This window comes from Heloderma suspectum, chromosome 7, assembly GCF_057233095.1.
Source record: "Heloderma suspectum isolate Gila_16-S chromosome 7, 16-S_ref, whole genome shotgun sequence".
NCBI lineage: Eukaryota > Metazoa > Chordata > Lepidosauria > Squamata > Helodermatidae > Heloderma > Heloderma suspectum.
This window is the reverse complement of record NC_139464.1, coordinates 123,989,384-124,014,413: the sequence shown is the minus strand read 5'-3', so window position 1 is coordinate 124,014,413 and position 25,030 is coordinate 123,989,384. Positions and strand designations below refer to the sequence as shown.

Genomic DNA, 25,030 nt, shown 5'->3' with positions numbered 1-25,030 from the left:
GCTTGTTGGATCTTGGGGGGAAAAGCTCTACAGGCTGGAGCACAGCAGCCACAACTATTTTGACTGCTCTTGCCAGGCAACTCCAGGTGATCGGAATAAGCCATGCTGAGGGCCAGATGACACAATAACCCACAGTTGGTTAAATAACCCTTACTGTACACTGTGGGTTATCAGAGTTGCTTATTTTGGCCAAATAAGCCATCGTGGATTAAAAAATTCTCAACAGACACGATAACCCATGATGGGCTAAATAAGCCATGGTGGCTTATTTAACCCATCGTGGGTTATTGTGTCATCTGAACTCAGTCAGCATGTCATCACAATGGGTTGGGAGGGGGTGTCATGTAGCCTGCACAGAAGCCTACCTTCCCAGACATTAAGATCATCATTTGAGGCCCCACTCCAGGTGTGCCCCGCAAATTAGACAAAGCCGGTAACTACAAAAGAGATGCCCTCTTCAGTGATGGCACCCCATTTGTGGAATGCTTTCCCCAAAGAAGCTCATCTAGCACCTACATTATAGTCCTATTCTCCCAGGCATTTTAAGACCCGTGCTTGGTTTTTTTAGTGCTTTTAGTATTTTATTCTGCTGGTTTTTAGTTTTTGTGCTGAGGTAGTTTTATTCTTTGCTGCTGTTTAAAAGTAAAGTAAATAAATAAAGTCAGATGGTAAGAGGGCTGGGACAAAATGCTAGTGTAGATTGGCCCCCAAGAAACAGGAACCCCTCACAATTATCACTGAAAGCCCCCCTCCCCCTCTTGACTTTAATATTTTGCACAAGTTCTCATGTTTCTGCAGTTATCAACTAGAAACATGTAAAGCGGAAATTAGGTTTCCATGCAGCAGAATATTTGCAGAGTGAATGCACTCCTACAGAACCCTAGAGCATCCAACTACTGGAGAACAAAAGACTGGGCAACTATACTCAAGTTAGTAGGTTTTCTGAGGCAATGTATTTTTATTTTGAGGGAATGCAGGTTGCTGGAACAGCATAGTAATTTGTATGAGAAGCTGAAAGCAGAAAGGTTGTCATTTTAAGTTTAAACAGGATACCATTATGGATTTTATTACGTACATACGCAGCTATGCATGAAATAGTTATTTTCACTACAAGCTATCCATTTTTAGTAGTCTCTTGACAGAGTTCTTATACTCAGAAAGGTTCTTCTCTGTTTCTCCTTCATTTTTCAGTACAACCATTGATTTCCTATAGGCCAGAATTACATCTGAGGCAAGAAGCTCTTCTCTGCTGGTTTCTTCAGCACTGTCAGCTGCTCTCATTCGAAGCAGCGCATCCAAAGCATTCTTCTCAGAGCTGCTGTTCTCCCAGAGGTATTCCTCCATGTCAGCCTCAGTCTTTTCTTTTTCCCACTGTTCTGTTTTCTGAAAGAAAATGTTTCAAAGAAAAAGCTGAAGGGGACAGTTAATAGTATAGTCCTATAACTCCTGTAGTCCAGGGCAGTGGCCCTCAAGTCGTGTTCTAACGAACCCTGGTGTTCCTTGGCAGAGGTTCCTCACAGAGGTCAGTCGCTGTAGACAATATCACCACCACCCATCTTATCCTGCAGTGTGCAGCCATTTCCTTTGATGCAGAGAGGCAGTAAGGTCCAAAAGGACTGGTCAATACTTGACATGAACTGAGTAGGCTCGTATGAGAATTTTGTTTGAGTTCACAAATCACTCAAAAATGCCCGTTCGCAACCACGAACGCTAATGTGAGCACATGGTCTCTGAAAATGTTTGCAAATAACCTTTGTGTTCGCAAAATGCGCACTCTAAGAAATGTGCGTTTTCACACTTCAGTCAATAGGAGGAAATGTGCACTTTTGAAAAATGCATACTTTCCCCGTTCAAATGAACAAAAAACCCCACCACGTTACAAATGAGGGGTAAAATCCAACCTATGTCCTACTTAGAGTAGACCCACTGAAATGAATGGGACTTAACTTAGTCATGACTAACTTAAGTCCCATTCTTTTCAATGGGTCTACTCTAAGTAGGACGTAGGCTGGATTCTACCCGAGAACAGGAGCAAGCCAAACCAAGCTCTGAAGTGAAGTCTGCAGATAATTTTGGTGAGTTTAAGCATCCCTGGTTCTCCCATCCCTAGGACTGAGTACCCTAGAATTCTTTGCAATGCACAGGGGTTTTGTGGCAGACACACTGGGGCTGGTCAGTGGAGAAGCCAAGGTGCAAGTATTTCCTGAAATTCAGACATGAAAAGCCATTGCTCTAGGCACAAATCAACATGTACACTCAGTTGATAGCATCTACTCACACCAAATGCATAAACTTACGTGAAGGTTGTCATAACATCAAGACAAGTTCACATAGGATTGTTGAACAGGTTTGTGGAATATTCTCCCCCCTTAGCTATGCAGCAGAAAAACTTGGGGGAGTAGGCGGGAAAATAACACTAAGACTTAATTCAATTATTTGTAACCATCTCAGTCAACCAATGACTCAGTGTCATTGGTTGACAACCCTACCTGAAAATTTAAGCGATCACCTTCACTGGTTGACAACCCTACCTGAAAATGTAATTAATAACCAACAGACTGACCATACGTTAGCTGCTTTATATGTTGTTTTTAATTGTAGTCTACCCTGTCCTAAAGGGTCGATAACAGAAATAGAACAGAATAAAAGTGGATTGAAGTCATTAAAATGTCCCCACTCATTCTCAACTTAATCTTAAACTCCACAAGGCAAGACCAAAATAGATACACCTTACAACATTCCTGAAAGAGCCTAGGCTGGGACTATGGTGAGTCTTCAGTGGAGAGGGATCTCCACCCTTTTGCTTCTGACCTGATGCATGATGGTTTGGGGAGCATCCTTGTGATAAGTGGAAGGAGGCAGTTTAAGGTATGTCAGACCCAAGATATATATTTTACTCTTTTACATTTTAACAACTACAACATCATCATTCCCGATTATGGGAAGACACCAGAACCAAAACAGTCACAGAACTAAGTATTTATTCATATATTACATTTATATCCTGCCTTTTTTCAGAATAAGGAACCCAAGGCGGCAAACACCATCTACCTCCTCTCCATTTTATCCTCACAACAACAACCCTGTGAGGTAGTTTGGGCTGAGTCTGTGATTGCACAAAGTCACCAGTGAGCTTCTATGGCCGAGTGGAGACTAGAACCTGGGTCTCCCGACTCCCAGTCCAACACTCTCACCACTATACCACACCAGCTCTCCAGTGTGACCTCTACTCTCACAGACCCTTAACTAATTAGCTAAACCTTTATAGTGGATTACCAGTTAAGCTTGCACCTCTCCTTTCAACTCAAAAATGTTTCCAAGGAGCCGATATTCCCACTGTACGTAGGCCACAGCCTTGCAGTATGCTTACACACAAAGGCTTTTAGATACTTGTGCATCAGCATGCCAATTCATAAGAGAAATAATGATGTAGGAGCTACCCCAAAGCCCCTCAGCTACTCTTTACCCATTTACCTTTAATTAAGAACGCGGGAATATTTAGTAGCCTCTGTAAACAGGAAAACTTTGTTTTGCCACTGGGGGGCAGCAAACCTTCAGCATTTTAAGGTTTGGCTTACAGAGAAATTCTGTGCTGTAGCATTCATCTAAAAAGCACCATCCATTGAATACTTTTCATTCAAGGAAAAAGAATGAGTTGCAAAGATAGAAAAATGCAGTGCAGTGGATTTAGTCATCAGAAACCAAAGGTCAAATCCCTGCACGACCATGAAGCTCACTCGATGGCTTGCACATCTCAGAGGAGATCAAAATGGAAGCAGCTCCATGTGTATCACTCTGAGCTCTTTGGTAGATGGTCAAGAGCAGTCTATCTTATCAGAAATCAGAATGTCAGGAGAGGCAGAGTCCATACTCAACATGGCTAATAACATTTTGCCAGGAAGGAGTAGCTAGCAAGGTCTAGGAGGTGGTTAAATGCTGGGGGGGGGGGGGCGCCTTCCACCTGCCTCACAGGTTGCAGCTGTGAGACTGTTTCTTAAAAAGTCTTCCATGGAGAAAACTGATTTGTTCAATTTTTGGTGGTGGCAAGTCTCCCATTCTTGAGAAAGGTACTTGAAGGGGTGGCGACTGCTCAACTCCCAGAGTTCTTGGATGAAACTTACTATTTGGGGACCAATGTCAAGTGGGGTTGGGGAGTGAAATTGCCTTGGTTGTTCAAGGTGGATGGCTTCTGCTGGGCCAGAGGGTGCGAGACCCCCACTGGCTCCTTCAGATCACCTCTTCTGTGGTGTCTGGTATCATTAACCACAGTATCCTTCTGAAGTGCCTCTCTGGGTTAGGAAGTCGAGGGACTTCACTCCAGTGGTTCCACTCCTATCTGGCAAGCAAGTTTCAGACCGGCTGGACAACTTCAGGAGGTTCAGGAGCCATCCCCCCCTCAAGCTGCACAACACAGGACACCCCAAAAAAAGAAGAAGAGAAAAAGAATATCTGTTGAAAATAATATTCTAAAGAAAAGAAAAAAAATATCCGTTGGCCACCAAAATTCCACAGTAAACCATTCTGTAGCACTACAGCATGCTACAAGTGTTAAATTGTGCTTGTTTCCAACGTATGGATGCCAGTTTTTGTAACTTTTTTCAAATCTGGGGGGGCCACAACAGGAGGGGCATGGACTGCATGTGGCCTGCATGTTGCCCGCCACTGTTTGAGAAGGTGTTGCTCAGGGATTTTTGTCCTATTTCATGGCACCTTTGCTGTTTGGTTCCACAGGGTTTAAGAGCAGCCCTGCTGGATCAGACAAAATGCTGATCTAGTCCAGCATCCTCTTTCCCACAGTGGCCAACTAGAGGGCTATGATAACCCAAAACCAGAACATGAGAGCATAACCTTCATCTTTTCCCCAATGCTGTTAACATCTACATGAAATTGCTAAGCGAGTTCATTCAGAGGTTTGGAGCAAAGTGTCATCAGTATACTGATGACATACAGTTCCATTTTTCCATTTCATCAAACCCAGATGAGGCAGTAGATAGAACTGGCGGCTGGAATCACTAACAGACTGGATGGAAGCCAATTAACTGAAGTTCAATCCAGACAAAACGCAGGTAGTTGTACATATGAAAGCTGATCTGGAATCTATTTTAAGTCTGTTTTGGATGAAGCTGCACTCCCTTTAAAAGATCAGGCCTGCAGCTTTTAGATCTGACCTTATTGTGAATGGCCAAGTGGCATCTATGGCCTAAAGGTCTTCCACTAGTTCTAGCTAGAGCACTAGCAAGGACCATTCCTGGGAAAACTAGCTTTTTCCAGCATATTGTACATGTGGGTGCCTTTGAATACTGTTCAAATACCTAAAACTGGTTCAAGATTCATCTATCCTATTATTAATCTTGTAAAGCCATTCGTATTTGTCCAGTGCTTAAAGATCAGCCCCAGCTACCAGATTATTTCCAAGCACAATTCAAAACGCTGATTTTGGATTTTAAAGCCATAAACAGTCAGGGACCTGGAGCATTTTAGGAGGACTCCCAGCTCCCATGCTGGCGGCAGAGTTCAGAAGCGACTACAAAAATATAAGATGGACCTAAAATAGTAAGGAAAGCATAAAGTTCTATACAGGAGTCAAGTGGGAAAGCCTCAACACAAGGAGATAAAAATAGAAATACAAATACACCAGGGAGAAACATTTGGCAAGGGATCCAAATCTGGTCAGTTCTAACCCGGTAACACCTTTCCAACTTTTGAAAGTAATCCACTTTAAGCTATAGCCATGAACACCAGGGGTAGAAAAGAATGTGTATGAACGATGTTAAGACAAAGCCAACATTCATACAATGTCTCATAATACCTGTTACTTTCACTTAATTATGCTCGACAATCAATTAAGATCCCTTATACTGCCAACCATATAGAAAAGTGATGTCTTTAGAACAACCATACTCTCAGCAAGGACAGCATTAAAATGATAGTTTTACACATTTCAGAACTAAATGCAACAGACTGGTAACAAGCCAGAAAGGCCTGAGTATTTGATATCAAACACAGATCCCCTAAGCTAAGGCAAAGCCCATTCCTACTACACTCCTACTGAATTTCCAACTCAATACTTCCAAGGTATCGTTTTATATTTATATCCCATCCTCCTTCTTCTGTAATATATCAGCTAAGACACTGTCCCATCTTCAGATTTTGCCCTTGAAGTCTCTAGGTGGCCTTAGACAAACTGCTGTCTACCTCAGTCGTACCTTCTCAAAATGGGGATAATACAGGCCTGCAGTAAGGATTACTGAAATGGATGTGATGGTGCTATATAAATGCTAATTATTATTCTTCCAAGGAGCTCGGGCTGGCATAGATGGAGTTATCTGACTTTATCCTCACAACCCTATGAAGTAGTTTAGACCAAGGCTTAGTTCTCGCTGAGGGGTAAACCTGTGTCTAGGCTGTATGATTTCAGCTGGGATCTCACATGACTGAATGCTCTTCCAAAAAAGGTTCTCTCCACATATAAAACTAGCATGTCAGGGAGAGGCGTTCCAGCTAATCTTTTCCCCAACGTCCTAGTTTGCTATGGTAGCCTTTATGTTTTCCTCCTTGGGGATAGATAGCAACTTTGGTGGGGAGGTGTAGTTTAGATCAGATCAGATCAGAAATGGCAGAGGAAAGGGTTAACTTCCCTCTCCCAGCACTGCAGCCCTGACCTAGGGATTTCTGAGAAATCCGCAATGGAATAAAATCAGTTCAGGTTTCTATAAATTTGATCCATGGATTCCACAGTGGATGAGCTTTTCCCAAGTCCCACGGATTCTGCAGACTTGCAGACCTTTTTTTTTTTACTTTCCAGAACTTTACGCAAATTTAGCAAGAGAAAAATACATAAAATTTAAAAAATGCCAGCTGAAAATGCACATTTCCCACTAAAGCACGAAAATGCACATTTCATATTTTCACAAGTGCGAATTTGTGCAAATGCGAATTTGCACAAATTTAAGGAATTGGAAAAAATCTGATTCCGCCAATGAGCGGACAACGGAACAAAAGGCACCTGACAATCTGTGAAATGCAGACTCCATACATCCCTAGCCTGAAGTGATTCCCCCCGACCATTGTTTTTAAGATTCAAGAAAAATCATAGGAGATCTCATCACAGATCTCCCACTGTCTTGTCTAGTTTGACCCCAGTTTACCTCAAGGCCATACAATGAGCTTCATAGCTATTCAAGGATTTGAACCCCAACTTTTCTGCTCCTATCACTACCTACTACAATGTACTTGCTCTTCAATTGTTATTTAAGCCTGTTCTGTTCCCAAATGGAGTCTTGGTTTTCCACCCCCACATATTTAAATGTCAAAGATTAAGAATCCATACAGGCTTAAAGTTGCCAAAAAAGTATTAAATTAGCTCTGTTCTGAGGGATCACCTGTGATCATGGAAAAAAAAAAAACACCAATGTGTTGCAGCGGGCCATGAATTTTTCATTGAAATCAAAGACAATTACAACCGATGAGGTTATTAAGTATTCATGTGAAAGTTGAAAGGTAATAAAAGGGCATGAGACTTGTGTGTATTCAATACACAACAAGCACTCACACAAGCAATATCATATGGCCAAGTCTTCCATCACTAAGTAATGCTAGAGCCAAGGACAATTGTGCGCATCTGGAATTAAGTGTTGTCCTTCCAGCCTACATGAAATCAATGTCTGAGTGGCTACAGAAAAGTAGAAACCTGTATATTGGTAGTGGGGAAATTTCACCTTTTCCTTATCCTACAGATGTAAAAACAGGCACAGCTAGAGGGAAATTCCTTAGCTGGAGGAAGCACAGTTGAAGCAAGGCTCATATAATACAGCAGAGGGTTTCACACTGTTTTCCAGGTATTCCAAGTGCTAGGCCCTTTGGTGAGAAGATTAGTAGACACCTCAGCAGACATTCTTCACTAAAAGACTTGGAGTGGTAGAATCCTATCTTTTCCAGAAATGTGCAAATGCAGGACAGAGTGCTGGGGTTCATATAAAGCTCCTCATGTCAACTGAGCACTGTCACAGATTGGGCTCACCTTGACACAAAGTTCCACACATCCTAACATTAATGCACTCAGGCCACGAATATCACCTCAATACATCACTTCAAGGGAGAGAGTAGGATACTTTGGAGGAGATATGCTCAGGCAAGGAATACTCATAATTCCAACTGACATGCTTGAGAGGACAACTCATACCGAATCTAAAGAAAAGCTATGAACAAGATTTCAGTTAATACAGTGATCAGGAAGCTAGTATTTTACAAGTATTTAGGATTTAGATAGTGCTTCTGAGAGTTCTAAGCACTAAATAACAGACTGGCAAGGTAGGCCAGCATTATCCTCGGAGAGGGAACTGAAACAAAAGATATTTGCCTAGGGCCACCTATATGGGAGAGGCAAAATTTAAACCTGGATCTTCCAGCTCAGTCTTAGCCAGTATATGACACCACTGTGCTACATCTATAGCTTGCCATCTGCCAAAGATGGATACATACCAGACAGAGATAAGCACAAGTCAATTCCTGATCAGTACATACTTTGTTTTTATTCAACAGGAAGCCCTAACACAGCCATGTTGAGTACAGAAGTACTCAACAGCTTCACGCTCTAAATGGTCAGCCACACAGATCTGTATTGACCAGTCCACCTTTGATATAGATACATAGATACGTTATGATGGAGCTGATGTCTATGCTTTCTTCTCATAGGGTGGAATCCAATGAAGGTTTTCTGCTAATGGAGCTGCTTTAGTCAGAGGGATCAGGAGGGGGCGATTCCCCCATCCACTTGGCAGCATCCTCAAAAAATCTGCTCCAGAAGGCTGGGGGACCCTCCAGAGCAGATTTTCAGGGGGAGGAAAGAAGGAGAAAGTGCAGTCATGCTACCAGAACACTGGATTCCACCCACAGTGTTTTAGGAAGATCAAAGACTTTTCATTACATATTCCATACCATCAGAGCATTACTATTCTACTAGCAAAAAACAACAGCCTTGACATAGAGTACAAGCTATCGTACAGGAGGGTCCATGATTCCTCGTTCCCTATCAGTAATTAAGCCAAATGATTTGTGAGCAACGTTTAAGCAAACAAATGTTACATAACTTAAATCAAACTTGGCTGTCATAATGGTCACGCATAGATTCTTACCCATGATTCATGGAACAAAACTGTCAGAAGGTACACTCCATAGTCATAGTTTTGTCTCCTTAAAGGACACCTGAAAGACAAGAAAAACTAAGTCTATGGGATATTTTCCAATATTTCGCAGTTTAAAAGTTTCATTTTTTAAAAAAATAGTGGAATTGAAACTACAGAACGAATTGCTTGGAGACCTATAGCGTTTCAGTTTGCTTCACAAATGAGTTTTGGAAATCTTTTGACCTTCAGACACAATCTCATTACAATCATATCCATTTATTTGCTTTTTGTACCAAGAGAAATGAAGACTAGCCATAGCCTTTGCCACATCAAAGTTCAAGAGTCATAACTGAGCACAATTATTTAAGTCCTGGAAGTAGTTGAGTAGGACAGAAATGGATATTAGCAGCTAAGGTCTTGACTACCTTATGTAGGGCCCGAGTTAGACCATTTTCTCATGTTACGATACCTGTCTGTTGTAATGGTAAGGATATCTGTGCCCTTGGAGTACTTCTCTCCTACAAGTTTAATGAGTTTCTTCTTTGCGTGGTCATCCAAGTTGAGGCTTGAAAGCTTAACCTAAGGAGAAATCAGTCTCTCAGCAAGTTTGTTAGCAAAAAAAAAAGGTCAGTTATTGCATTAAAGCACATAGAGCATGGAGCTGCGAAAACAGTCATATCAAGTGACTCCACTGAATGACAGTCTTCCACAGGCATAGGATTCATGAAGACTGAGGCATTTGATGGTAGGAGATGGAGGGAAGGTGGATAGGTAAAGGATGGGCATTCACTCTGAGGTGGTGTTAGGGAGTTCTGTTAGTTTCCAGAGACTTCTATGTAGAAGAATGGAAAAAGGAAGAAAAAACCTACTCCCAGCCACCAAGGCTACCTGGGCTTCAAGTGACATGGCTAGTGGGCTGGATTCACTTTCGCAGGTGACCAGGTGTGAGGACTTGATATAGCACCAGGCTCAAACAGCAGACCCTCACAGGTCTCTCCTTAGGTTCAGGCTCATGAAAGCTGTATCCAGAACAAGGTGATTGACATTTGCATAATTTCTTACATATTATCATTTATTCTGGTTTTGCAAGTCTTGGGGTTATGCAAGGAGCTACGCACAGACCCCAACCACTGGAAATCTTTTTCTGCCCCCCTTAAGCTTCTGAGTTTCCAGCATGAACTGCCCACACATTTAGAAATATATATATATATTTAAAATCAACATTTAAATTATGCTGATTCATACACTTCCACAGCATTGTGCACATAATGAGCTACTGGTAAACTTCCATGTAGCACTATCATTTCTCAAGTGGCAGTACAAATTGTTAAAAAGGCAGCTAGAGAATCCTAATGGGAGATGCAAATATTATATTTATTTAAGGAATGAAAAGCTAAGGAGTCTTGGGAAGAAAACTAAGAGGTTTTTACAGATCAAGAGCTAGATAGAAAATCCATACATCCCTAGGCTGACCTGGAGAATAAGCAAAGAACCATATTAATTCTGTGACCCAAAACAGACACGTGAGAACTGCCTTCAAGCAAGGGATTAAGACGAAAGGTCAGACGCTCAAAGTAGTGTTCAGGTGTGCTCTCATCTTGCTGTGTTAAGACTTAGAGACATTCCACACAGTATGAGGCTGTAGAATTCTTAAGGCACCACTTCTGACTGCGGGAGAAGGGGGGACAGAAGGGGGAAACCACATTTTTGAATGCCCCCCTAGATAAGAAGTTCCCTGAATGTCGCAAGTCAGCACATCTGGGAGAAATCCAATTATAGCTTTCACACCGATATGCTAGTTTATTTCATGCCGAGAACCTCTCACCTTAGGGAAGATACAACAGTTTTGCTCTGAGATGCCAAGCAACCTTGACACAAGACACAGGTTTATTCTCCTGAAGCAAGCATGCTCCCAGACCCTCTTTTGATGCATCACCTGATTTGGTAACATCAAAATACTGGAGTACAGGTGCCTGACACAACTGCTGTTTAATCATTTCAAAAACTTTCTGATATTCAGGCATCCACTGAAACACTGCATTCTTCCTTTGCAAATATCTTGAGGGTGCCATCAGTTCTGCCTCCCGTGCAATGCACTTTGACAGTTATTGTATGGACCCTAAAAATCTGAGAACACCTTGTGGAGCTGTCATTCCTCGAATGGCCTTAACTTTATCATCATCAGGGCGAACTCCCTGAGCTGCCACTATCTGACCCATGTATTTCAGAGTTAACCTTAAGCTGAACCTTTTCTCTGTTGAATGTGATGCTCTTAGCATGTGCAGTTTCCATAACTTGATGTAAAATCTGCTCACGTTGCTCAACTGTCTCTGCTGCTATGAGCATATCATCAGCTATCATATACACCTTTTATTTGCCTGAAAGTCTCATTTTTTTGCTGAAACACTTCACTAGAGGATTTAAGCCCAAATGGCTGACAATGAAAGCAATACCTTCCCCAGGGCGTATTAAATGCACATTAAAATGGCGAAGATTTATCCATCTTCACCTGCCAATAACCATCTTTCTCATCTATAATAGCAAAGATTTTCTTTCCACTAGATGACTCAAAACTTCTTCAACTGTAGGGATAGTATACTGCTGCCTTTGAACTGCCTTATTATAATCACGAGGGCCAAGACATATACGCAGCTTCCTATTCTTTTTTTCTGTAATAACAAAGCTGCACACCCAATCTGCGGGGCCTATAACTTTAGATATCACTCCTGCACTCTCCATCTGGCACACAGTATCCTTCAGCCTATCAAGTATTGCAAAAGGCACCTTCCGACATCCATGAATCACAGGAACAACTGTTGGATCAATATGTATGTGGTGAGAACCTTCAAACTCACCCAAACCTTCAAAAACATCAGGGTACATAGCAAGCAGCTGTTCCTGTGTCAAAGATTCAGCTGTATGTACAACATCAACCCTACAGACCAAATCCAAAGTCTCGCAGGCTGACCTACCCAATAATGGAATTGCTGAGCAATTTGTTACACAGAACGATAATTTGGCTACTCCCTTTGGAGTGTGACATTCAAGAACAATAGTTCCCTTGGGCTGCATCGTGTCCCACCATAAGCCACAAGATTTACATTGCTTTTGGTTAGTACTTTCTTCCTTGGTAACCCACAAAATATATTGAATGGCAATACATTTGCCTCAGCTCCTGTTATCTAATTTAAACTTCACTGAAAAGCCTTGTATAATTATATCAACATACCATCCAGCACTTTGGTTTGTATCTAAACCATCAGTCTCTTGAGATAATTTCCCTATCTACAAACTGCTTACATCAAACTCATGAGTCTTGGTTGTCCTTTATCAAGAGTCAATGATGTTGCTTTACATAATCTAGCATGATGCTTTTTCATGCCACATTTATTACAAGGCTTTCCAAATGCTGTACATGTGAGGCTTGTGTACTATACCACAATAGGGGCACTTGCTATCTCTAGTCCGGTCGTATCTACCAACTCGTTGTTGTTGTTCAGTCGTTCAGTCGTGTCCGACTCTTCGTGACCCCATGGACCATAGCACGCCAGGCCTTCCTGTCCTGCGCTCTCTCCCGGAGCGTGCTCAAGTTCATATTCATTGCATCCGTGATGCTATCTAGCCATCTCATCCTCTGCCGTCCCCTTCTCCTTTTGCCTTCAGTCTTTCCCAGCATCAGGGTCTTTTCCAGGGAGTTTTCTCTTCGCATTAGGTGGCCAAAATATTGGAGCTTCAGCTTCATTATCTGTCCTTCCAATGAGCACTCAGGGTTGATTTACTTTAGGATGGACTGATTTGACCTCCTTGCAGTCCAGGGCACTCGTAAGAGTCTTCTCCAGCACCACAGTTCGAAAGCATCAATTCTTCGGCGCTCAGCCTTCCTTATAGTCCAGCTCTCACAGCCATACATTACTACTGGGAAAACCATAGCTTTGATTAGACGGACCTTTGTCGGCAAGGTGATGTCTCTGCTTCTTACTATGCTGTCTAGGTTGGCCATAGCTTTCCTCCCAAGGAGCAAGCGTCTTTTAATTTCATGGCTACAGTCACCATCTGCGGTGATCTTGGAGCCCAAGAAAGTAAAATCTGTCACTGCTGCCATTTCTTCCCCTTCCATATGCCAGGAAGTGATGGGGCCACATGCCATGATCTTCGTTTTTTTAATGTTGAGTTTCAAACCAGCTTTTGCACTCTCCTCTTTCACCCTCAACAAGAGGCTCTTGAGATCCTCTTCGCTTTCTGCCATTAGGGTGGTATCGTCTGCATATCGGAGGTTGTTGATAATTCTCCCAGCAATCTTAATTCCGACCTGTGATTCATCCAACCCGGCGTTTCTCATGATGTACTCTGCATATAAGTTAAATAAGCAGGGTGACAATATGCAGCCTTGTCGTACTCCTTTCCCAATTTCGAACCAATCGGTTGTTCCATCTCTGGTTCTTACTGTTGCTTCTTGACCCTCGTACAGGTTTCTCAGGAGACAGGTAAGGTGGTCTGGTACTCCCATCACTTTAAGAATTTGCCACAGTTTGTTGTGATCCACACAAAGGCTTTAGCGTAGTCAATGAAGCAGAAATAGACGTTTTTCTGGAATTCTCTTGCTTTCTCCATGATGCAGCGAATGTTGGCGATTTGATCTCTAGTTCCTCTGCCTCTTCGAAACCCAGCTTGTACTTCCGGTAGTTCTCGGTTCGCATACTGCTGAAGCCTAGCTTGTAGGATTTTGAGCATCACCTTGCTGGCATGTGAAATGAGCGCAATGGTGCGGTAGTTTGAACACTCTTTGGCGTTGCCCTTCTTTGGAATTGGAATGTAAACTGACCTTTTCCAGTCTTGTGGCCACTGTTGAGTGTTCCAGATTTGTTGGCATATTGAATGCAGCACTTTAACAGCATCATCTTTTAGGATTTTAAATAGCTCGGCTGGAATACTGTCATCTCCGCTAGCTTTGTTGTTACTAATGCTTCCTAAGGCCCACTTGACTTCACTCTCTAGGATGTCCGGCTCAAGTTCAGTGACCGCACTATCATGGCTATCAGGGACATTCAGATCTTTCCTGTATAGTTCTTCTGTGTATTCTTTCCACCTCTTCTTAATCTCATCTGCTTCTGTTAGGTCCCTGCCTTCTTTGTCCTTTATCATGCCTGTCTTTGCACAAAACGTTCCCTTGAGATCTCCAATTTTCTTGAAGAGATCTCTAGTCTTTCCCATTCTGTTGTTTTCCTCGACTTCTTTGCATTGTTCATTTAAGAAGGCCTTCTTGTCTCTCCTTGCTATTCTCTGGAACTCTGCATTCAGTTGGGTATATCTTCCCCTTTCTCCCTTGCTTTTCGCTTCCCTTCTTTCCTCAGCTACTTGTAAAGCCTCATCAGACAGCCACTTGGCTTTCTTGCATTTCTTTTTCTTTGGGATGGATTTCGTTGCTGCCTCCTGAACAATGTTACAGACCTCCGTCCATAGTTCCTCAGGCACTCTGTCTATCAGGTCTAATCCCTGAAATCTATTCCTCACCTCCACTGTATATTCATCAGGGATATGATTTAGGTCATACCTGAACGGTTTAGTGGTTTTCCCGACGTTCTTCAATTTAAGCCGAAATTTTGCAAGAAGCAGCTCATGATCTGAGCCACAGTCAGCTCCAGGTCTTGTTTTTACTGACTGTATGGAGCTTCTCCATCTTTGGCTGCAAAGGACATAATCAATCTGATTTCGATATTGACCATCTGGTGATGTCCATGTGTAGAGTCGCCTCTTGTGCTGTTGGAAAAGAGTGTTTACTATGATCAGCATGTTCTCTTGGCAAAACTCTATTAGCTTTTGTCCTGCTTCATTTTGTACACCAAGGCCATGCCTGCCTGTTATCCCGGTGATTTCTTGACTTCCTACTTTAGCATTCCAATCCCCTATGATGAAGAGGACATCTTTTTTTGGTGTTAGTTCTAGAAGGTGTTGTAGGTCTTCATAGAACCGATCTACCAACTCAGATAGCTTTAAATGGGGATTAGACAAATGAATGGAGGAGAAGTCTATCCAGGCAACTAGGCATGAAGGCTACATGCTACCTTCAAGATCCAGCAGTAGCATGCCTCTCAATACTAGTTGATGTTAGCAACCATGGGAAACAGAAGGCTCAACTGGAGGGGTCCTGATCCAGCAGGAATGTTCTCATGTTCTTAAGTCCTGTTCGGGTGTCGTGGTTGGGGTCAGTAAAGAACTGAATGGAGGATATATAACCTGAAAACTAATCCAGAGAAGACAAGTATTGGTAGATGGGAATAACACTGATTCTGGGCCAGGTGTAAAGACTGCATTGGATGGAGTTGCGCTCTACTTGAAGGTTCAGGTTCATAGCTTGGGTGTGTGCTTCGAACTGGTGCTGCTCGTGAATGTCCAGAGGGCAGTGTTCTCTACTGGTCAAGGACTAGTCAAGGACTGTACTTTTTTCAGAGAGTTTTGAGGGCTGAGATTTTGAAGGGAATTTTCTTCTTTAGCTGCTCTAGTAATTTCCCCCCTTGCTGGTTTCTTGTTTTTGCTATTGAATGCAGTTGGTAGTTTACTGATTGATGAGTTTATGTATCATTTGAATATGCATTTATGATCCAACTGTTAGCCACATCATGGACCCTTTTCAATTCAAAAGGCTGGATATATGTAATTTATTAAAATAAGTACCCTGAAAGGACTCTGGGCAGTCACAGCTTTTCTCAAGGTCATTCCATAACACACTAGATGTGCACAGATCCTCTCAGGTCACTAAAGCCCCACTGAAGTGGCAACCCATGTCTGAAAGACTGGGCTGTACCACTTGACTGCAACTGGGACTCACACAATGGGATGATTTCCATACAAAACACTCCCTGTGCATACAAGACAAGCATGTCAGGGAGAAGGATAAATCAGACCTCTTTTTATCATACATCTCTTTTCTATGTGCATGGAGTTCTTTTGTATGGAAGTGCATTCCATCACGCAAGGCCCCACATACAGTCTGGAATAGTATAGCCCAGACTCAGCATTATCATTCTTGTGAGAACTGTGCTGTTCAAAGCAGTCTCAATACCATTTGCTTTTTACCTTCAGACCTCTTCCTGCTCCACTCCTAGGAAATTACGTTGACAGAAGATTAACTGGACACCACCACAAGACAGGATTATAAATCATGTCTGATCTGATCATTAGTGCTGGGAAAGGCCACTTGGCTGCCTGTTTCATGTTTAATAATCAACACTAGCTATCTTACAGGCAGACTATTTCAAAAGACCAATCTGAAAAAACAGGCACATGGTTTTGGTCAGACATCTAAATAAAGTCATACAGCAGCAGAGTGGGCTGCTTGTACTGTAGGAGATTGTTTTCCTATGTATTTTCTCAGACATAAACAGCAACCTACTTTACAGGACTATTTAAAAGATTACTGAGAATACATGTGAAATGCTTTGAACACGCGGAAAGCACTACATAAATGCCAAGCATGGCTCTTTTTACAAAAACAAAAGTTTGCTGCCCATGCTTCTCGATTTCATTCCCCCTAGCCTCTGATCAATCCTGTAGATTTCAAGCTTCTTGGATCAGGTCTGACTTCTTCCTCAGGTTGAAGAATAGTGCAGACACTGCTGGTGCAGTAATAAATTAAGGATACCACAAAAGGTTATCCTGAAGGCTACATTATGGCCTTAAACATACAGATTCACTGTTAACAACAAACTTAATATTTTTGCTCCATCTTACTCATTACAGCAGTTGCACTGTTAAAGGATTCCTAAATAGGCATCCAAGTAGGTATGAAGAGATTAATCCACTCAGCTGTTACGTAAGTGTATGTCAGGGTGGACACTGAGCCCACAGAATCCCAGAGTAGTTCTGATTCTGAGGAAGAGGAGTCGCTCCTGGGAGAGGAGTGTGCTCCTCTTTCCCAGGGCCAACAGCTGACGGAGATTCCTCCCACCAGCATTCCTAGCTTAGATAGCAGTCCTGGGAGTGACCGAGCGCGGGAAGCAGACTTGATGGACGCACGACGCCGACGCAGAGAGCGGCGCCAAATGGAGGGCGCAGAAAGGAGGCGTAGTGCCCGGTTGGCGCGCAAACAACGGCTGCGCCCAGAGGATCCAAGGGAAAAGGGGAGGGACTCTCCCTAGTCTATACGTTCAGGGGTCTGCCAGTAATTCCCTTTCAAACGGGGACCAACTGTTCCAACTTAGGGCATAGGTACTCTGCTGCTCATATCTAGTTGCTAACGGTAGAGTTGTTAAGTTGTAAAAGAGGAATGAAGCTTTGAAAGGAATCCCTTTGTCTGTGTCTGGACTTGGCTACTGGATTAGACTGAGAGAGGCCTCCAAGGAGCCCTTGACAGTGTACTTTATACCACCTTAAAGCAAATGCCATTCAATATTACGTGATTTTCTGCCGAGAAGTGATTCGATTTCTTAACGCGAGAAAGTTTCATCAATGTAAACATTTCCTGCACTGTGAAGTCTTTTAGCAGTTGAAGTGTCATTCTGCCTGCCTTACAAACCAAGCACCTAATTTTAAGAGCCCAGTGTTACGAATCAAACTTCTCCTGCAGCCCGCTTACTCTTATCGTCACCACTCTCGCTTTAGGATTACGAAGAGATGGGCCTGCTGAAACGTAGTCTACTGTGTCAACTTCAACGGGAAAGTGCTGCATACAGTTCTCGTCTTCGTCCAGGATGGCTGGCCACTCTGTGCAGAACTCTGTAGAGTTAAGAACTGGCATAAGATCACAGTAATCAATTTAGGAACAACTGCTACTCCAAGCAAGATAGCCAATAAAGTTGCATTTATTGATGCCAGCTTCACCCCTTCCCAGGTAATAGAGGAATACAACATGAGAAATGCTAATTGTTTAGACGTGCAAGAACAGAGTGAAAAGTAAGTTATGGGGTGGGGGGGATAGACACTCTACTTCTGCCCCACATGCCTTTACTATTCCTCTGCTACTCCTATTCCCTGTAGATTATAAATCCTCTCCCTAGACCTTTTAACATATTTTCCAGTTCTTAACCATACAATACCTGCAAAATGAACTCAGTAGCTCCATATCATTACATAAGAGCCATGCTGGATCAGACCAAGGCTCCATCTGGTCCAGCATTCTGTCCACACAATCAGTTGCACATGGGAAACCCACAAGCAGGACATGAGTGCAACAGCACCACCACTCCACCCCTGCCCATGTTCCCCAACAACTGGTGTACCTAGGCACACTGCCTCTGATACTGGAAGTGGCATAGAGCCATCAGCACTAGTAGCCACTGATAGCCTTCTCCTCCAGGAATTTGTTCAATCCCCTTTTAAAGCCACCCAAAATTGGTGGCCATAACTACATCTTGTAGAAGTGAATTCCGTAGTTAAACTACGTGAAGTCTCAAGAACCCAGTGCATGACACTGGTAGAACCACTTATGAAAGAAGTGTAGGAGGGGCTGAAAAACAAAGGGCAAAATGTCTGGTGTAGCAACATGGCTAAGAAACTTGGTTCCCAATTTAGATTTCACCTCCGCCATGAGTTCACCAGTTGGCTTTAGGAAAGCCATTCTGTCAGTGTTAGCCCTCCTGGCTATGTAATATGGGGACAATACTGACCTACTTATAGGGTTGTTACATTGTATTGCATTTTATTCTTTCAGCTTTATGTAATTTTCCCAGAGAACCTTTGTAGTTGGACAAATTAAAAATAAAATTCATAACTATAAAAGACAAAATACTGTACGTGAAGTGCTTTGAACTCCTGAATGTGCTATATACTGTAGATGCTAAGTATAATTTTATTACCTCCAGCTACAAAGAGACTTAAGGCCGCAATCTCATGGCCTCTAGTCAGCGGCTTGACTGCCATAGGATTGGTCGGTTCCTGGGAACTGACCTTGCAGCCCACACTCTGAGGTCGGTTCTCAGAGAACTGACCTGCACCCACTCCAGCGCTGCCTTGTAGGCAGCATGGATTGGCCCCGTGCTCAGAAGAACGGCGTGGAGCGGGAGAAATGGGGCATTCTTGGGGTTGGGGCAGTCAGAAGTACTGGTACGACACTTCCTATGTGTTGTCCGGCCTCCGCACCCTGTGGCTCTGAGGTCCCACGGCTAGACAGCTGAAATCGGCTGTCTAGCCACGAAAGAAGGGCAGCGGGAGCACAGAGGAGATGCGCTCCTCACCACTCCTCCCACCTTGCAGCGGATAGGTGGTTGCCACCGGGTTCGGAGGCAACCGTCGATCCCCACAGGATTGCTCTCCAAGAGTACATACTCTCAATTATGCTTTTGACATTTATGTGATGACACTACCAATTCCTAAATCAATCAGTCCATGTTGGACACTGCCCCAAGTGATCAACTTGGGATCACCCATGCATTCTTTTTAATCATTTTCTGCAGGCTTGTAGCAAGAACATTAATAAGCAAGCTGCCTAATTTGCATTTGGGGAGGCCGTTTTCACTGGCAAGCTGACACCCTGAAGTTAACTCGGTTGGTTGAACACGTTGGCTGAGCTGCATACGTGGCCTCTGTCAGCTACCCCAGCTGCCTCTACTAATATGGCACAAATGCCAGGCCTTCACTTCACCTGCAGAGGTGTGGGAGATGCTTTCCTGCACCAGATGTGAATATCACAGCTAGAGGCATAGAACCAATTGCCTGTGTCCTTCCCAGCCAAGCAGCGCCCATGATGCTCCCAGGTGCCTATCAGGTTGGAAAGACCCATGGAATTGCATCATTCATATGCAGTCTGCAACTGTACTGGATCAGTTCATGGATTCTCCCAAGCTGCTGCAGCTACATGTAAAGTGAGACCCACAAACCTTGTACTCACGCATAATTAGCCAGCAATGATAGAATGTGGTACTTCCTCTGTAAAGTGACTGGCAACTAAACATAAGCTGTCCCCATTAGCCTCTCAAGGCTTCCTTACAGTTATAATGTGTTATGCGCTTACGCATTCCTGTCCTTACCTTAGTTCTTTAGCAGAACTCAAGTGTAAAGAGGACACAAATGTTGCTCATGTTGCTGTTTTCTACACTTCTATAGTTTTTGCATCACTGAATTTTTTTAAACGTACCTTTAAGAGCAGCACAGTGCTTCCTGATGGCAACTGGTGTCAGATGCAAGAAATTGGGGATCTGAAATAGTTGCATTTTATTACAATTAGCCTATACATAAATGTCAACAAATATTCATTCAGTATTTATAAGCAACCTTGCAAGTAATGAGCAAGAAGTTTCTTGGCCACCCATGGGTCATGTGGGCATTACCCTAACACTAATATCGGCTCTTTTTCTTATGTCACTTCCTACAGTAGGGAAGAATAATGCAAACTAGATTCTTCCAATTACTGAAATCAAATAAGACTTAATTCATGCATAATGCCAAGCTATGGTAAAGAAGGCTTAAATATGGTTTGGCGTTGTTTGATAAACCATTGTTTATGCTGCTGCTTCATCTTCAGAAGCCTCTGACCTGGTTTGCATGATTAAACAGCCCATGATTTGTTGTTTTGGAGAGTACAGGCTGCTTCAGTAAAACAAGCCAGGAATGCTGTCATTCCTGGCTTGTGCTCTGTGATGTCCCAAACGTGGAACTCTGGATTGTTTAGGGAGAAACAATCTAGAGTTTTAACCCAAGAACAAACCATGGAATTAAGGATAGCAATGAAAGCAGTTGTACTTGTTCTGCTACTTTAGATTAATTATAATTGAAAGTATACTGTATAGAAGATCTTTCCTGATCTAGAAGCATTCATTTACACATCCATTTACTCCCAGGTGCATCCCTTCTTGATAAAGTCTGTCTGCCTTCTGTTTAAGACATCCTTATCTGACATTTGGGCAGAAAATTGTGTCCTCTCTCCACACCCCTCCCATCTCCAGAATTAAGAAGTTATAGGGCAGTATCCAATGATAGCCCTACACAGAGTAGACCCATTTCAAAGGGTCTACTCTACATAGGAGTAACATTGGATACTATCCCTAGAGTTCATGAAAGGTAAATGTTTTACTTTCATTTGCCACAACTGGCCATCTTACTGTGAAGATCGTCCCTTAACAGAAAATGGAGTTAAAGGGCTAGCTTTACATTTTTAATTCATTACATTTATATCCCAGCCTTCACCCAAGGAGCTCATAATGCGGTTGTGCTGTATCCATCTGCTTTTACCCTCACAACAACCTTATTTATTAATTTTATGTATCAGAAGCATTTTTATCCTGCTCCTCAGTGAAAAGGCTCCCGAAGTGGCCTACAAGAATGAACAAGCAGGACAGTCCCTGCCCTCAGGCTTACAATCTTAAAAAGACATGAGACACAAGGAAAGGGATTGGGAAGGAGGTAGAAAAAGCATGATGATGATGGTTTATTCAACTGCCCATTTGAGTGAGAATATACCTATTTTGGAACCAATTGTACTGAAGTTTGCACTGCATCTGTTGCTCTTCTCAGCTGGCATGTTCCTCTCTTCTTTCTTCTCTTCTGCAGTTTCTTTTCTCTTCTGAAGAGAGAGCTTTATCTGTTTCTTCTCCCATCATTTCAGGGCAAGATGTTTCCTCAGATGCCCATATGAGTTGGGGAAAGGGCCACTACTGGGACTTAGATGGTGTCAGCTCCTTCTTCTCCCAGCCCCCCAGATCAGAAATGTAAGATAGGTTATGCTGAGAAAGGGTGACTGCCCAATGTCACCCAGCAAGTTTCATGGCTGGCTAAAACTGGGGAGACCCAGGTTCAAATCCCCAGTGTAACACTTTAACAACTGTACCATGTTGGCTCTCGAACTATCACAGAAGCAACAAAGCACCCTTTTCAATATCTATCCAAGGATAAGGTACTCCAAAATCATCTGAGTTGAGTTTATTTATTTCTATGCCAAAGCTATCTGGCTGGTTCACAAAAATTAAAACCATAAAGTAGAACATAAAACAAAATAAAATATGAAAGTTTAAAGTACAACAGTTGCATTCATGACATCCTCCAAATCATCTGAAGTGGAAAAAACTGTGTACCATTTCCCTCTCGCTTTTTGTCCCGGCTCTCATTCAAGTAGGAGTGACCTACAATTCCAGCGAATTAACTAGAAACAACAGTCAATTTATCCAGGTCGGTGCTAATCCTCAGAGCAGGCTTGCAGTTATCTTAAGAGTGTGGAGAAAAGAGTATTCCTAGTCTGTCCTAGGGACATGATCTCAAAGCTGTCTAAATTCCTTCAAGAGAAATCAGGGTCTTGAGATCAAAGCTTTTAGTAAACAAACCACTAACTATTTTAATCTCACAAAACACACAGCGAGCACACACTATTGGACCTTACACCAGTTGCCAGCAACTATGTTTAATAAGATACTACAAAAGTGTCTTTAAGATTAAGATTAAGTCTTTAAGAGCAACCTTACCTTTAAAAGTTCCAGGTTGCCTTCTTTTACTGGAGGTACACCTCTTTTTACCGGGTAGCCCATCCGAATAGGGAGGGGCACAGCAGAAGGTTTAAAAGCGGCTGCAGCTGGGTAGATATTGGTCCAGTCCTGATCAACCTCCATCTTCTCAGTCCTGGGAATTCCCAACTAATGAAAGGAGTAAAAGAAAGTAATGTTCTAAAATGTGCAATAGTTCTATATATTTATTAAATAAAAGATGCTTTCTCATATGTCATAACAAAGGACACGACTTTTGGACTCAGACTCAGGTAATCTTTGTTCAAAACCCTGCTCAGCCACGAAAGCCAAAGCCTGGTCTTGGACCAATTCATATCTCAGCCTAACTTACTTGCAAGGGCAATAAATATGTTCTTTTTTGGAAGTCTTTTTTTTTTTTTAACCATGCTCTTATCTGTCTTCAGATAGACAACAACTGTCTTCAGCTATTTTCTGTACTATTCAAAGGCTTAATTTGTAATCTTGGTATATTATGTAGATAACTAACATAAAACTGGCACATCACGGCCAGGACAATATTTTGCTGGAACCCTGTTCTTTGAAACTTTTGCACCAGGATAACCTATGTTGCAATATTAACCTGATGTTGCCATTACATACCCTATTTAGGATGAGCTATAGGATGATTGCATACTTTGAAGACAGAAATCAGTGCTGTATGTTGGCATATCTTTGTTAGATGGAAGCTACCCATAGACACAACAGCACTACAGATTTAAACCTATTTTGAATAAGTTTAACCACTGAATAAGTTTAACCACTCCACAAAAGAAACTTGGGAAATTGTAGTTCTGCAAGAGTTCTTTGACTGAAGTCCTAGCCACTTCCACATTGCTATAATTCCCAGGGTTCCATGTTTGGGAACTATGACAATTAAACAGGTTAGAAACAGATTTAAATTTACAGTGTGGACATATTCAAGTAGAACAAGCCATTACAGACTTAACTATGCAACCTACATGTATCTTGAGCATTTACCTCTCTCCGGGATCTTTCATTTGGCAAAGACCTTCCCCCTCGTACCGATGCACCTATAATATAAAAGCATCTTTCAGTAGAATATTTATTTAACGTTGTTTTATTTAGCATTAGCATATCCTGCACACATGCAAGTTCTCTCATACCAAAAAGAATAAACTCTAAAATCCCATTTCTTAGTTAAGAGTTAAATCATCTGTGGTCTGTGGAAAACCCAGACTTAGCAGTCAGCAGGCAAATGTTACCTCCTGACAACACACAACACAACTACCTGGTTAATTTCTGGTATTGCCCATATTATCAGTTACAGCCAGACAAAGGGAAGCATATACAGAAGAGATACTACAGGGGCAAGGCATTCCTAAATTATGCATGCAGCTGCTTCTTCCTTTACCCCATAATATGGACGTATACCAGGAATTACATCACCTACAGATGAAGTTCTACGATCCATTCTCAAGACTAGGGACAATCCCCCAAGAACAAGTAAAGCAATGTCTCCAGGTACATTCAGAGTGTTTCTGCCTCCCCACAGCATTTAGACGACGTAGTATTTATTATTTATTTATTAAATTTCTTAGTCCCCCAACTGGCTGGTCACCTGGCCACTCTGGACAATGTACAATGGTACAATTTAAAACAATAAAATTATACATTAAAACATTATTTTAAAATATCCTAACCCACCCCAAACGCCTGCCTGAATAACCAAGTTTTCAGTGCCTGGTGGAAGCTCATTAAAGAGGGGGCATGGCGGAGTTCCCTAGGGAGGGAGTTCCACAGAGTGGGGGCCACCACAGAGAAGGCCCTCTCCCTCGTCCTCACCAGCCTAGCTGTCCTGGCCGATGGGACGGAGAGGCCATCCAAGGCTGACCTTGCTAAGCGGCCTGTCTGGTGAGGCTGGAGGCGCTCCTTGAGGTGGTAAGGATTAAGATAGCAGCTTGAGGCCCAATTCCCTAGCCCTTTTTAAATATTTACAACAATACGTACAAGCTGCGGCTAGAGCCACATGAGGCAGCAGCAGCGCACAAAGATGCGGCAGACTTCATTAGCGGAGGACTGGTCTGAAAAACGCCCTGGCGGCCAGAGCAGGACGGCGGCGGAGCCCATGGCCGAGGGGCGGGGGCGCTCCCACGCGGGAGGCACGCGCGCCCCTCGGGGATGCCCTGGCTGGGATCGCGGCCCCGTGGGCGCCCCGCCCGTGCCATTCCGTGACGCACGCCCGACCGGCCGCCGCCCCCGCCCCACGCGTGTCCAGGGGCGCTCTCCGGCCGGGGCAGCGGGCCCCCGCCGCCCACTCCCCGCGGGGTGAGGCGGGCTCCCCCGCTGCCTCCCCCTGGCCGGCTGGAGCGCCGCCCGCGAGCCCCCGCGCCCGTACCTGCGCCGCCGCCCGCGGCCAGCGCGGTCGAGTAGCGCGCCGCGCCCCACGGGGGGAGCCGCCGCCACGGCAGCCGCGCCGCCGCGCCCCCGCGGGAGGCCGCCATGCTCGCCGCGGCGCGGGGC

The 25,030-nt window shown here is 43.3% G+C and overlaps 1 protein-coding gene across 1 annotated transcript; it reads right to left on the bottom strand.

Annotated features, from left to right (window-relative positions):
* Nucleotides 1–934: 934 nt before the first annotated feature.
* Nucleotides 935–25,030, bottom strand: MRPS35 (mitochondrial ribosomal protein S35). The gene is made up of 8 exons (XM_084811382.1): nucleotides 24,906–25,030; nucleotides 23,528–23,580; nucleotides 22,511–22,678; nucleotides 20,194–20,254; nucleotides 17,698–17,837; nucleotides 9,595–9,704; nucleotides 9,135–9,204; nucleotides 935–1,383 (listed from the first exon to the last, which is right to left on the bottom strand). The coding sequence occupies exons 1-8, from the start codon at nucleotides 25,009–25,011 to the stop codon at nucleotides 1,108–1,110; spliced, it is 984 nt and encodes a 327-aa protein (XP_084667508.1). The 5' UTR covers nucleotides 25,012–25,030; the 3' UTR covers nucleotides 935–1,107.